General features: G+C 34.9%; 1 protein-coding gene across 1 annotated transcript; it reads left to right on the forward strand.

Moving 5' to 3' along the window:
• Positions 1-5582: 5582 nt before the first annotated feature.
• LOC122585881 (probable metal-nicotianamine transporter YSL7) lies at positions 5583-8892 on the forward strand. Its single transcript, XM_043757995.1, has 6 exons — positions 5583-5925; positions 6186-6349; positions 6492-6589; positions 7067-7201; positions 7340-7529; positions 7792-8892. Exons 1-6 carry the CDS (start codon positions 5628-5630, stop codon positions 8890-8892), a joined length of 1986 nt encoding a protein of 661 aa, XP_043613930.1. The 5' UTR covers positions 5583-5627.
• Positions 8893-16292: the final 7400 nt, after the last annotated feature.

Here is a 16292-nt window from a genome sequence, read left to right on the forward strand (position 1 = left end):
TATAATTATAAATAAGGGGTATAATTCGAATAAAATAAAATAATACATAGACTATTTAAAATCATGAAAAGTGTAATTATTAAGTGCTAAGGTTAAATATTAGTTTTTTTATTATTATTATTTAGGCTTCCTTATCATTTTTCATGTAAAAAACTCATGTCATGTTCTCGTTAGTCTATTATGTCGTTAAAAGGAGTTATAGGGATAATGTGATGAACAAGTAAGGGCGTATTAATCTTTTGACTCGTTAGTCTATTATGTTGTTATAAAGGTGTTATAGGGATAATGTGATGAACAAGTAAGGGCATATTAATCTTTTGATTTGGTGGTTACAACCATTAAGAGTGTTTAGGTTTGGAGTTAATCATAATTTCAATTTCATTTTCACATTCTATAGCCTTTCAAATTATTCTAAATGGTTTTTTACATGTCTTAAACAATTAATTGAGGTTGTAACTCAAGAGGGTTTTGATTGAGAATAGGTGTTGCTATTGAATATTATAATCATTGATGATATTCTCTTCTTATTGGTGATCAAATATGTCCTATTATGTACTAGTTTATTTCTGGACTCTAAACCCTGGGGTGATTATTAAGGGTTTTATCAATTTCATTTCGTTATAAGGGTTTTTGCAATTGTTGTTTTGTGTGGTGTTTTTTAGGGCCAAAAAGATGATATCAAATCATTAGTTGTGTTCCATGTTAGTTGATTTAAAGATATGAAGATTGGCTAGGGTTGTTGGCAAAGGGTTGGGACAAATTGGTTGTGTATTGTAATCGAAATAATCCTTTTATTGTAATCTAAGGATTTGTAACTTTTGAAAATTTTTGGAAAACTAGTGGTGTCAAGTCATCAATTGAACCTTTATTTGAGTCTTATATCATGTACACAAGTCGTTGGTGCATGCAAGTTGGGATCCTTTGAAGTTGATTTGGAGACAAAACTAATGAAACAGGTCTCCTAGGAGGTGATGCGCGTATTTTAGTCTATGTTATTAAAACTTAATTATCGGTTATAACGGCCGGTAACCGATATTTGAGATATTGGTTATAACGGTGGTATAACGGTAATTATATAAATAATAAATTTTGTAAGTTTTTATAATTATTTAAAAAGAATGTTCAAAGTTTAATAAATGGAAATAGCCAAAACAAACCAAATCAAGATTTTAGGGGTTAAAATGGAAATTTTGTATTGAAACTTGTGAAGTTGGAAAACAGATGGATGGCTTTTGATCGGATGTATCCTATCTCTATTTTCTATCGATGTATCCTATCTCTATCTATATAATATATAATATATTCTATATATACAATACATCTCTTCTTCTCACTTTCTTTTGATATGTATCCAGCTTACTTTCCAGACCACCATCATGTTGTCCATCTTTTTCATCATCACCACCGCAATCCTCACATTCACCAAAGCCGACAACATTACATCTATACTATCACAATTTGCAGAATACAACCACTTCAACAACTATCTCACACAAACTAAACCTGATGATGACATCAACAGCCATGGAACCATCACTAACATCGACCATCACAATCACCAAGAAAAAAAAGAGGGAAAAGCAAAAAACCTGTAATAACACCGTTATAACCGAAATTTAAAAAGCAAAATACAGGTCAAATATCGGTAAATACCACCGATAATATCGGAACCGTTATTTTGATCGGTATTTTAGGGAAGGACCGATAACCAGTATACCACCGTTGTACCATCGTGATTAACAACATAGATTTTAGTGCATATTTTATTAAATCGTTTTGCACGTAAAAATCACCCAAGTTTTAAATTAATAAACAAGGATATACTAATAATTATATTACACACCTGGGCAGTGTACCCTGTCGCGTATAGTATAGCTAGTAGTAAGTCCAGGATCGTCTAAGGAAATTAGTTTAGTTGTTGATAACAATATTAAATCTAGTTTAAAAAGAAAGTGTAAAATTGGGGGGTTTGTGACCGAGTTGTCACGTTGCTTAACAAACTACAAGTGATCTATTTTTGAAAGCTGTTAATTGACTGTAAAGTAAATTTTGACATAAGAGGAGCAAAAGATAAATCTTAAGGTCATTACAGCCTAAAAATAGTAACAATTATCCGATTAATAAACTAACAAGTGAAAATGACTAACCTTAAACAATAAAAGTAACAATATGAAAACCTAACCTCCAATGGTCATAAGACTTGAACCTTCTAAATGTAAGAACTTTAAATTTGCAAATTGGAAAAGGAAGAGACTGCAATAAAATTGCTATGTAAAGTTATTTTTAGTTAAAGGTTGACTTACAAGTCAAGAACACCAAATGAGTTTGCACCAAAGGGGCTACTTCGTCTCACTCAAACTAGCTACTGCGGTAACCGGTAACTAGGGTTGTCAATGGGTTGGGTCATGGGTTGGCAAGTTCGGGTTGACGGGTTAGTGGGTTGAAAAACTCTGACCCTAACCCAACCCACTAAAAATTTCAGGTCAGAAATTTCAACCCTGATCCACAACCCGTCAACCCATGACCCAACCCATATGACTTGATAAGCAATTATATATAAATATATAACGGAATAAATCAACCAATATAAAGCTCTATTATTGATGTGTACGCTGAAAACAAAAAGTACAAAAAAACGAAATTCGATGGTATTATTAGAACTTGGCACAAAGTTAATAAACCTAGTGTCTCACCCAACATCAATTAGCATCTCACAAAATTTTTGAATCACCCTCTTATTTAGATGGGAAGTTAGGTTAGATTAAATACATAGAAAATGAGATTGCGGTGTATAGATTAGTAGATTGTGAAGTATACAATATTATATGTAAATCAAATATTTTTAAGATATCGGGTTGGCGGGTCGACCTGACAACCCAACAACCCACCCCAGACCCAACCCAAAAAAATTCAGGTTGGCGAGTTAGTGGGTCGAAAATCCTCAACCCTAACCTGACTTTTTTCGGGTTGGGTCGAGATTGAATGCCCTACCGGTAACGACTCTACTTTTCAACAAAGCTAGATTAGACCTCAGTCTAACTATAATGACATTTGAACGAACTTGAACGCTACACAATTAACCCGTAAACTATACGGAAAATCATAAAAAATACTCATAAGTATTTTTCATGCGAGCATGCGAATTGTGGCTAAACTTAACGAAACTTTACACGATGGTAAATGGAATATAAGTGAACTTGTAATGACTTTTAAAACGAATTTCCAACGTGCAGACTTTATACAAATTGCTATCGAAGTTTAACGAAAAATTTGAGAACTAGAGTTAGAAAACGAGATTCTAGTAATAAAGCAACCTTTTTAGAGACTCCAGAACTAGTAACTTTGAATAATTTATCAAGTACAAACTTTATTTGAAAGTTTATGATCGAGAACTTAGTAGACAAATTGTAACAAAAGATTCCTAAATGACAATGGTAATAACTAGAGCTTTTATGATCAATAGTACTCACTTAAAAACTAAATGTTACAAATTAGATATAAGTGTTTTGAGAACTGAATTGGTGCTGGTGACTTTAGAGTAATCTATGAGATCATAGCTCTCACTAGGAGGCACACCTTTGAACGTTCTTATGTGAGTGTTATTTATAGCCCATCTCTTCAACAATTTGCAATTAATTCTCTGATATTTAGTCTAGGTCTACAGTAGTGAGCAGAAGTATACCATTCGAGCATGTGCGTTTCAAAATAGCTAATAGAGATATCCGATTCTTCATTTCTCTCTTTTATGCATTAATGAATTTATAGTACGAGTGAGGTGCAAGAAATCTTGTCCATAACTTATCATGAGCATTTTCCAATGTTACTATGAAACGTATGTGCTTGAGAGATTTATAATTAAATGGGGTCTAGTAATAACGTCGCTTTCATGAATTATCTTTATGCTTCAATCACCTAAATGATAATCATGGTGGCTAATTTATCGAAAGTGATCAACGTGAAACTTGCATATTTTAATTTTCTGAATCCGTAGAAAGTGATCGTCTCGATCGAAGGCCGAATGAATAAATTATGGCCAAAATAATGCAGCAATAAGTAACTAAAATACATTAATTTACATTCAAATGGGTCATATTTGTACGTTATATCACACAAAAACGCTCAATTAAATATGTATAAATTGAGCATTATCAGAAGGCTAATATGTGCACATACTAGCCGTATGGAGTGCATATTAGTAGGTTTTAGGTTTTCTTATGTGTTTTTCATGCATTTATGTGGCCCATAGTATTCCATGCATGTGGTACATATTTGGCCGATTTTTAGGTCAGAAGGTTCGGAAAGTGTTTTTAGGTGGCGATATATGGTGCATAACTTTATCGTCCTCATTTTAGCCTATATATTGATGTTAGGTTGCCGGGAACACATATATATCAAGCATGGTAAATTTTTATTTGTCGTCTGTGAAGCCCCTAGAACTAACATAACATACTTTTCACATACGAAAGACACAACAAAACATAAATTTAATAATTACTCCCCATTTATTGATGTTTAAACTATCTCATACATATTTTGGATATGAAATATATGTGGTTTGTTGAATTGAGCATTGTTTATGCATGCTTACTAGTTAAGAGTTTGATTGTGATATTGTGGCTTAGTGCTATCTGTCAATGTTGTGTTAATGTTTCGGACTTGCACACATAGTACACTAACATGATTTATGTTGTCATGTCACACACACATTAAAGGCCTTAATATGATTAAGTGAAATTTATGTGGAGAAATAAGTGAAAGACTCAAACATCAAAGTGGAAAAGAGATAAGCTTAACCTACAATAGTCTAATATGTACAATAAATAGTAAAATGACATAGTAATTTCGGGTGGTGTGGTTGACCATTTGTGTGTAACACATTACATGTGGATATGATTATGTCTATCTGTAACAACTACAACGATGGAACACCATAAAGTTTATCCATCAATTCGGGTGTGAAGTTCTCTGTGAGATCTTATGACCGCTACATACAAAACCTTTAAAGTGGTATATAATTAACATAACCTAAGGTGGATCAAAGTAAATTAAATATGGAACTATAAACTAAATTAAAGTGGATCATTAGCATAACCAAAACATTTTCGTGTAAAAAATTGTGTTCCGTAACAACACACGGGTACAATGCCCATTTACATCAACCCATAATCTATAGATTGGTTAATTGGTCATCACACGATCATTACGCATACACCGAGCTAGAAAGCCCGCCCAAAGGTATCATTAAAAATAAATACGGAGTATATTAATTAACATACGGATAATCATGTATGTATCTAACAACCGACTAACATGGAGATAAACAAGGTGATTTTCATCAACCAAAACTCAGCTCCTTATTGCTATCGGACTCTTCTTACTTAATTAATTTCCCTATAAATATATCCAATCAAATAGGTAATTCGTAATTACTAGCTTTGCGTACGTAAATAATCATGAAAGAAGAAGAAGAAGAAGAAAATAAGCAGCCAATAACAAACGATATAAACAATGATAATGTCGACAATAATAATAATAATAATAATAATAATAATAATAATAATAATAATAATAATAATAATAATAATAATAATAATAATAATGAATCATCTAACGAAGAAGCAGCAGCAATGGAAAAAGCTTTTTCAAACGAGCAAGTTCCAAACTGGAGAGATCAAATAACGTGTCGAGCAATCGTTACGAGTTTAATACTTTCCGTTGTTTTCAACTTCATAGTTTGCAAACTCAACCTCACCACAGGCATTATCCCTTCACTTAATGTTGCTGCCGGTTTGCTTGGTTTCGCCATGTTAAAATTATATACCGCGGTTCTTGATAAATTCGGTCTTTTGAAGCAACCCTTTACTCGTCAAGAGAATACTGTTATCCAAACTTGTGTCGTCGCTTCTTCTGGAATCGCGTTTAGCAGTATGTTCACGTACTTTTTTTCTTTCTCCTTTTAATTAGGGCTTATATATAGGTACTATTTAAAATAAAACAATAGGTTTTTATTCATTCAAAATCATTGTGCATCATAAAAACTTATATATATATATTATGTATAAGTTTTCATGATTTTTGCATGCATGGCTTTTCAATTACTCGTAATATATTGAGATGGCGAACTTAAAAGGTACAATTAAGTAGCCTTATATAAGGAATGTATGTACCTACTTGTTTAAAAATAGGTGGCACGGCAAGTTATTTATTAGGAATGAGTAAAGATGTTGCGGCTCAACTCGAGACTGGAAACGACCCGAATAATGTGAAGAAGCTGGCTCCAGGATGGATGATTGGATATCTCTTTGCTGTGAGCTTTGTTGGTCTCTTCTCAATTGTGCCCCTTAAAAGGGTAAGTATGAATCAATATTCTGAAACTTAAAATCGTTACGTTAGAATAATTATATTAATTACCAGCTTCTTTTTTTCGGTTTATTTTAGCTTTTTATATTTGAAAAATGTAAGTTGATTGCTTTTGTATATATTTCCATCAGGTGATGATCTTGAAGTCAAAGCTCACTTATCCAAGTGGAACCGCAACTGCATACCTTATAAACAGCTTCCATACTCCCAAGGGAGCCAAGTTAGCAAAGTAAGTAATCATAATCTATTGTAGTTTATGGAGATAGTAATTTTGAGCAGTTTATTTACCAAGGGATGTTTTTATCCGTACAAGGTGAAATGTGTACAGGGTAAAAGTTAACAAGGATGTCAAATGGGCCTGTTATATTGAACTTACTAATAAGATTGATACCCATTGTTTGTATCATAATTATGTTTTGGGCAAAAAGTCTCTTTGAATCGCCAATTGGACTCGTATAAGAGTTACCCACTTTGACTCATACCCAACCCATTCAACCCACCCATTCTGTCACCTCTACTTTTATGTAAACTGTTCCCATTCATTTGGTATAACTTCATGGACTTTCATTTCTTGTAATAATCTTTAATGGCATAATGTTTACTAATAATACTATAGCATATAAACTCATGATAACTTGCTACGATAATACAAGCTTTAGTCAAAATTCAAGATGCGCCTCTGAATACTTTAACCTTTGTAATACAGGAAGCAAGTCTCAGTTCTATTCAAGTCCTTCTCGTTTAGCTTCGTGTGGGCTTTTTTTCAGTGGTTTTCCGCTGCTGGTGATGGCTGTGGGTTCGCTAGTTTTCCTACCTTTGGTCTTAAAGCTTTTGCACAAAGGTTAGACTTTTGTTTCATCACCAAATTTCTGTTTTTATTCTAATACAGGGCCTGGAAGTTTTTCACTATAAATTTCAAACCATGGTTGGAAACCAAGGATAGTGTAATTTATTGATTTGAAACGTGTATGCCTTGTAGGTTCTATTTTGACTTCTCAGCAACTTATGTTGGTGTTGGGTTGATTTGCCCTTATATGGTTAACATTTCATTACTTATCGGGGCAATTATGTCTTGGGGAATAATGTGGCCACTCATTGAAGCCAAGAAAGGAAAATGGTACTCAGCTGATTTATCCGCAAGCAGTCTTCATGGCATTCAAGGATATAGGGTATGTACTTTTAAACACAAACTAGTCATAGATATTAGGCGGGTCGGACAAGCTGGGTAATTGTTCAAAAGGGTTTGGGGTCCAACGGGTAAGTTTAAGTAATTAGGGTGTGAAATACACTTACATACTTTGTTAGTTTAACAGTAGTCTTCCTTTTATGTACTAATTTGTACTAATTTGTCATAGCACATATTAACGGGTTATAAGCTGAAAGTAACACGAGCCAATGTATCTATATGTTCTTCTCAAATTTCTTCCTCAGGTATTTATTGCTGTTGCAACCATGCTTGGAGACGGATTGTTTCAAGTTTTATACATGGCGATCGTGATGTCGATTAGCTTTTATAAAAAGAGGTCAAAGAAGTCCGGGTCTTCATCTCTTGAAAAAGATGAGCCAGTTAGTTTTGATGAACAAAAACGGAACGAGTATTTCAATAAAGATCAAATCCCAAAGTTAGCAGCCGTTGTAGGGTACCTGGTCTTGGCAGCAATATCAACAATAGTAGTTCCTCTTTTCATTTTCCCACAATTAAAATGGTACCATATGATAGTCGCCTACATCATTGCCCCTATCCTTGCATTTTGCAACGCGTATGGTTGTGGTCTAACCGACTGGTCACTAGCTTCCAACTATGGAAAGTTAGCCATCTTGATATTCAGCGCATGGGCTGGGACACAAAATGGCGGAATCGTTGCAGGTCTTGCAGCATGTGGTGTGATGATGAATATTGTTTCTACAGCTTCTGACTTAATGCAAGATTTCAAAACCGGCTACCTTACACTCTCATCTCCTCGTTCCATGTTCCTTAGCCAAGTTATTGGAACGGCAATTGGATGCATTATGTCACCTTTAGTATTTTGGGTCTTTTACCGTGCATATTCAGTAGGTGATCCACATGGATCTTACCCAGCCCCGTATGGTGCTCTTTATCGTGGAATAGCAGTTCTTGGATCTGAAGGACTCGGTTCCCTTCCACATAATTGTCTAAAACTGTCAATTGGATTTTTCTTTGGAGCCATTCTTTTAAATCTCTTAACTTTACTATTGAAGCTGTATGAAACCAAGTACAGATTATACAGGTTTGTTCCCAGTCCAATGTGTATGGCTATCCCATTCTACCTTGGTGCTTATTTTGCAATCGATATGTGTATCGGGAGTTTGATTCTATTCATATGGGAGAAGAAGAACAAGAAGGCAGCAAAGGAACTAGCACCAGCTGTGGCATCAGGTATGATTTGTGGTGACTCGCTGTGGGGAGTGCCAGCAGCTATTTTGTCCATGGTTGGTGTGAAGGCTCCAATGTGCATGAAGTTTCTTTCTGCTTCAGTTAACAAAAAAGTAGATGGCTTCTTGGGTAATTGATTAATAGGAAGTTTTAACACTTGATCATATATATTCATATTCAAAGAATCTCGATCATTTCTTTTGTCTTCGTTTGGTGATATTTATTATTAACATTTTTATTATACATTTAGATTATGTTTTATCTCGAATGGGTGAAATGAACAGTAAACCAATTGATGGTTAGATATATATTTGGTTATTACCTCCAGCTGATGGTTAGAGATTTTGGTCTATTCCCTTCCCTTCAAATGGGTCAAACAGGCTGTAAACACATTTTTAAGTAGTTTTTTCTGCTGGTGAAGTTTTACATCTGATTTTTCGATTGGTTAAAACAAATACCAAAATCAAGTTGTTAACTTACAATTACATCATCTTAACTATTCGTGTTCATATGTTCTGTAGTTCAAAAACTGCAAACATAATACATCATTATGTTTTTATTATATACAAGAACGGTACCCGCGCGTTGCGGCGGTGATAGAGGGGTAGTGATGTAATGGCGGCGTCGGTGGCAGTGATAGGTGATCTACATGACGGGTTCCGTCCTTAGCCGTACTGGCTCTGTCCTCGGATTTAAAAATTCGTTGAAAGTATATATCGAATGACTACTTTAATGAAACAGTATGAAATTTTAAAAACACCCATATAACATTTATAATTTATCGATGTATGGTTTTTGAGATAAAAGATTTTGAATGAATTAGAAAAATAAAAATATTTAGGGAGTAGAGAAAAAAATAATTGGTTGACATTTGAGAACAGATAAAGGGTATTATAGTTATTTTAGGTAAATATATAATAGATAGGAACGACATTTTAGGGAAGTACTTAAAATCAATATTGAAAATTTAAGTTCATTGTTGAATTTTTAGAGAAAATTTGCTTTATAATATAGTATAAATATAGATAAACACTTAATAGACAACAAACATAGTTACAAGCATATAAACTACATAGAATCATCCGAAAACTATGAAGAGGTTTACTTTTTGCAAATTATAGTAAGTTTTATATGAAAGAGGTCTAAGGTCATCTCCAATGATTAATGGTATACTCACTTGCTTGAGCACACCAGTCACTTCAGTAAACTGTTCTAGCGCACTGAAAGAACAAATTAAACTCATTTTGACTCTAACCCAGTACATTGAAACTCATTTTAATGCATAACGTTCATAAATTCAGCAATATGAGAAGTGCTATATGCCGCATCATACATTTGATATTCGTCACTGAAACTTTCATCGGAAGACATGGTGTAAGGATGAACGAAATTTTGTATTGTTGAATGGATTTGTGAAATGGATGTATAAATATGAAGTTTAAAGTTTGTTGTAGTTAAAATTGTTGAAATGATAGTGTATGTATAAAGTTTTGATTTTTGTTTGAACAACATTCTATTCTACTTCGACTCCTAAATTACATTTATGCGTGGAAACCATAACTCTTGAAAAACCCTATTAATCCACCCTCACAAATGTGAGAAGTGAGACTCGAACCCAGGTGGATCCTCCCAAAGTCAAAAACCTTACCAATGGGCCACCAACCTCATTGGCTAAAGTTTTGATTTGAATAAGGCAAAAAAATTGAAAAGTTGACGAAGTAAGAGCGTATAGAATTTTTTCAAAATTTTCAAACATTTTTTAAAATTTCAAAATGTTATTCAATATTAACCAAAAAAAAAAAAACTAAAACAAATTCACATGAACAGTAACATGTTCTCGAGAAAAAGATTGTTATGACCCATTTATTTTGATTGCTTTCAAAATTTTGTTACTGTTAATGTGATTCTTTTTAGTTTTCTTTTTAAAATTTTTTTTTTTTTATTTTCAAATATTTTGGTTAATATTGAATAACATTTTAGTATTTTGAAAAATGTTTGAAAATTTTTGAAAAATATTCTATACGCTCCCCCTCCATCAACTTTTCAAATTTTTTGTCTTCTTCAACTTAAAACTCTATAAATTCACTATCATTTCAACCATTTAACTACAACAACCTTTAAATTTTATATCTATACATCTATTGATAGAATGGAGGATTTCAAGATCAGAACAATATCATCATTTCCCAGAATAAAAAATTTCTTCTTCGGCAACAAGAAAGCATTCATTACAATTGATTTTGTTTCCTTTTATATTCCATCATACTCTTGTATAAATAGAGATAAACGATAATGTAATTGATCAATTAAGTAATACAATATCAGTTTAATTTACATTGTTGTCATGGTATCAGAGCCAACAAATATGGCATCATCATCTACCCAATAATTCCATCTACTGTATCACCGAAAATCAAACCCAAGCCACCATGACAGATACTGCCGGCGGCTCTGGGTCGGATTTGGCATTACAGTTAGCAAATCTGTTACAAAACCATACAAATCAACAACCTCAAAACCCAAAGTTATCTGATAATCTTCAAATAAATTTAAAATTAAATAACCAAAACTATAACTTATGGACTCGAATGATTCGAGTAGCCATTGGCGGACGGTCAAAACATCTGTTAGACCATTTAACCGACAACCCACCATCAAAAGCAACATCAGAAAAATATGAGAAATGGGAACAAGATGACCTGATAGTTTTCTCCTGGCTCATTCAGAATATCGAGCCACTTTTAGCCGGAAACCTTACCGAGTTTTCGACTACTAAGGAACTTTGGGATGCATTAGCAACCACTTACAGCAGTGGAACTGACAAGCTACAAACTTTCAACCTGCATGTTAAGGCCAATGAACTCAAGCAAAACAACAAAGCCCTCGAAGAATTCTGGATCTCTTTGCAAGGAATATGGGGCAAAATCGATCGAATCGATCCCAACCCAATGAAGTGTGCAGACGATATCAAAATATATGCCAAAATCAGATCCGATCAAAAACTATTCCAGTTTTTGAATGGTTTAGATCGGAAGTTTGAACCAATCATACGAGAAATTCTCCGCGTCGACCCGCTTCCAACCGTGGAATCTGCTTGTGCTACAATTCGTAAGGAAGCCGCTCACCAAAATATTTTGGGAGCAACAGTTAACGAATCACAAGGTGTAGCATCCGGCTTAATCGCCGGAGATCTTAACGGTGGCGGTTTTGCATCAAATGATGGCGGTGGGTTTGTGTCAAAGGGTTTTCGTCGGAATGATGGCAAGAAAAAGATTCAAGATGATAAATCTCATCTTAAATGTGACAAGTGCGGTATGTGGAGACACACCAAGGAACAATGCTTCGAGATTGTCAGATACCCCGATTGGTGGATCGGACCAAAAAAGGGCAACAAATCTGTCAAGGAGAAAAACTCCATCCCTACCGCCGCAACAACCTCCAATAAAGACAGTGGAAGTCGTCGATCAGATGGATTTGGTGGAATGGCGGCGGCCGGAAAAGAGGAAGAAGGAGACCCGCTATTTTCGGTGGTGACAGGTAACAGGGAGAAAAGGGGAAACCCTATTTTCCTAAAATATAAAAAGTTTCTCAAATAAATCAAAGATACCAAATAAATCAAAGATACCAAATATATCAAATGATATATCCTTGGTTTTGAAAAACCGATCGGCCTCTCTCACTCACACATACGACCCATCTTTAAATAATGGGGATGGGCTTGAAATTAAAAAACAAAGTCCAAAGTTGAATGCAGCAGCCCACATGGCCCAAAATGATCATGACAAATCTAATGGACCATGGATTTTTGATTGTGGAGCCACGGATACAATGGCATATGATTTATCTGACTTCACAATAACATCGAAACCTCGAAAAACCCACATCGAAGCTGCGAATAAAGGGAAAATGGATGTAAAAACTGGGGGAATAATTAAAATTTCTCCAGACATTAAATTGTCTAATTGTCTTTATGCTCTCGCTTTGTCCCATAAACTCTTATCTATAAGTCATGTGACAAAAGAACTCAATTGCTCAGTTCTCATGCATCCAAATTTTTGTTTGTTACAGGATATCAGGACGGGACGGATTATTGGGCGTGTCACTGAGAAAGGGGGACTGTACTATGTTGATGAAGTAAATTCAAGTGGAAGTGTGATGCTAGCTCATGGAACAAGGGAAAGAGAAGCATGGTTGTGGCACAGAAGACCGGGACACCCTTCAGTTAGTTATTTAAATACTTTGTTTCCTGAACTTTTTCCATTAAATAAGCATATTTCTTGTGAAACTTGCATTTTAGCTAAGAGTCATAGACAAACTTACAAACCCAGCAATACTAGAGTTCAAGTTCCTTTTTCACTAATTCACTCAGATGTGTGGGGCCCTGCCCCAGTACTTGGGGGTCAAAATTTCCGGTATTATGTAATATTTGTTGATGATTGCACCCGGATGACTTGGATTTATTTTTAAAAAAATAAAGCTGAGGTATATGATAGGTTCACTGTTTTTTATGCCATGATCCAAACCCAATTCCAACAATCTATCAAAGTTGTGAGGTCAGACAATGGTGGAGAATATATAAACTCACAAATGTCACTATTTTTCCAAAACAAAGGGATAATCCATCAAACCACTTGCCCACATACCCCTGAACAAAATGGTGTGGTTGAACGGAAAAATAAACTTTTATTAGAAATGACTAGAGCAATTTTAATTGAATCATGTGTCCCAAAACACTTTTGACCGGAAGCTCTAGCCACTGCCACCTACCTGATTAACCGACTTCCAACAAAAATTCTCAAAATGAAAACACCACTCAAAACCCTCACTAAATATCATACCCTTCCACCAACATTAACTCTTCCACCAAAAGTGTTTGGATGTACTGTATTTGTGCATGTCCCAAAATCATATCGTGATAAACTTGATCCCTGTGCTAAAAAGTGTGTCTTTGTGGGGTATGGAATAACACAGAAGGGGTATAGATGTTATAATCCACAAACCCGCCGTATGTTCACCACAATGAACTGTGATTTTCTTGAAACAAAGTATTTTTACTCCTCGCCACACAGTGGTCAGGGGGAGGAAAACAGCGACACACTGAGTTGGCTGGGATATACTTCGGGAGGAATTCCTGAAGTTGATAAAGGACAGTCTCCAGATGAACAATCTCCAGAAGAAGAGCCTCAATCCCTTGAAGAACAGTCCCCTCAGTCTCAAGACATTAGTGTCACCGAAAATATGAGTCCAAACCTGATATCCGAGGTACGTAACTCTTCACTGAATGATAATACTGTACAAGATCCCACAGATGAAAATGTGCAGGAAAGTGAAGAACAAGACAGTACTGAGGCTCCAGGAAAATATGTACTTCCAGCAAGATCAACTAGAGGAATTCCTGCGAAGCGATATTCTCCAGAAAAGACTTCGAGAAGTTCTAAATATCCTCTAGCTAATCTAGCAAAAGGAAATCTATCTTCAGAAGCAAGAGCATTCGTGGCGAAGTTATATTCAGAAGAAATTCCATCGAGTGTAGAACAAGCCTTGAAAGTAAAAAATGGAAGGATGCAATGAATGTAGAGTGGATGCATTAGAGAAAAGTGAAACGTGGGACAAGTGTACGTTACCCAAAGGAAAGAAACCAGTAGGATGTCGGTGGATCTATACAGTTAAGTTTAAGCCAATTGGTGAAATTGAACGATATAAAGCTCGATTGGTTGCAAAAGGATATACTCAGACATATGGCATTGACTATTCTGAGACGTTCGCTCCGGTTGCAAAACTAGATACAATAAGAGTATTATTTTCTGTAGCAGCAAATCAGGGATGGCCACTTCATCAGTTTGATGTTAAAAATGCCTTCTTACACGGAGAATTAAAGGAAGAAGTGTATATGGACCCACCACCTGGTTTTTCTCAGAGTTTCAAAACGGGAGAGGTCTGCAAATTAAAGAAGTCTCTGTATGGACTGAAACAGTCACCTAGAGCATGGTTTGGTAGGTTCACACTAGCCATGAAGAAGTATGGATATAAGCAAAGTAATTCTAATCATACTCTCTTTCTTTATCATAAAGGAGATCGGATAACATGTCTGATAATCTATGTTGATGATATGATTATCACCGGAAACGATGAAAATGAAATTAAAAATCTAAAAGATGATTTATGTGCAGAATTTGAAATGAAGGATTTGGGGAATTTAAGATACTTCTTTGGCATTGAGGTGTTGAGATCACAAAAAGGAATCTTTATTTGCCAAAAGAAGTATATTCTGGATTTTTTGGCAGAAACAGGGATGATTGATTGTAAGCCAGCAGATACTCCCATGGTTACCAATCAGAAGTTGTTTATGAAGTTAGATGGAAAGCTTGTTGATAAATATAAATATCAACGAATGGTGGGAAAGTTGATTTACCTTGCTCATACTCGTCCAGATATAGCATATGTTGCGGGAGTAGTGAGTCAATTCATGCATCAACCTCAAGAAGAACACATGGATGCAGTTCTAAGAATTATCAGATATCTCAAAGGAACTACTGGTCATGGAGTATTGTTTAAAGCAAATGGTCACCTAAATATTCAAATATATACAGATGCTGATTGGGCTGGAAATAAGGGGAACAGAAGATCAACTTCAGGATACTTTTCTCTGGTGAGAGGTAACCTTGTCACATGGAAAAGTAAAAAGCAGAAAGTTGTTTCTTTATCAAGTGCAGAAGCTGAGTTTCGAGGCATAGCTAAAGGCTTAGCAGAAGCATTATGGCTGAAAAAACTTGTGACTGAGTTAGGATTCGCTCCCAAAGAAAGTATACGGATCATGAGTGATAATGAAGCTTCAATTCGGATATCGGAAAATCCAGTGCAACATGATAGAACCAAACATGTAGAGGTTGATCGTCATTTCATCAAAGAGAAACTCGAAGATGGAATTATCAAACTACCATTTGTTAGGTCTGAGGACCAACTTGCAGATATTCTTACTAAAGCGGTAGGAACGACTATATTCAGCAAATGCCTAAACAAGTTGAATTTTGGTAATCCCACTATTCAACTTGAGGGGGAGTGTTAGAATGGAGGATTTCGAGATCAGAACAATATCATCATTTCCCGGAATAAAAGATTTCTTCTTCGGCAACAAGAAAGCATTCATTACAATTGATTTTGTTTCCTTTTATATTCCATCATACTCTTGTATAAATAGAGATAAACGATAATGTAATTGATCAATTAAGTAATACAAAATCAGTTTAATTTACATTGTTGTCATCTATTTCACAAATCCATTCAATAGTTCAAAATTTCATTGATCTCAACACCATGTCTTCCGATTAAAGTTTTGGTGACGAACATCAAATGTATGATGCGGCATATAGCACTTCTCATACTGCTGAATTTATGAACATTATGCATCAAAATGAGTTTTAGTGATGATATGGAATGGGCAAAGTGAGTTTCAGTGATTGGATTAGAGTCAAAATAAGTTCAATTTGTTCTTTTAGTGTGCTAGAATAGTTTGCTGATGCACTACTGAAGTGGCCAA

Source organism: Erigeron canadensis, chromosome 1 (assembly GCF_010389155.1).
Source record: "Erigeron canadensis isolate Cc75 chromosome 1, C_canadensis_v1, whole genome shotgun sequence".
Taxonomy (NCBI): domain Eukaryota; kingdom Viridiplantae; phylum Streptophyta; class Magnoliopsida; order Asterales; family Asteraceae; genus Erigeron; species Erigeron canadensis.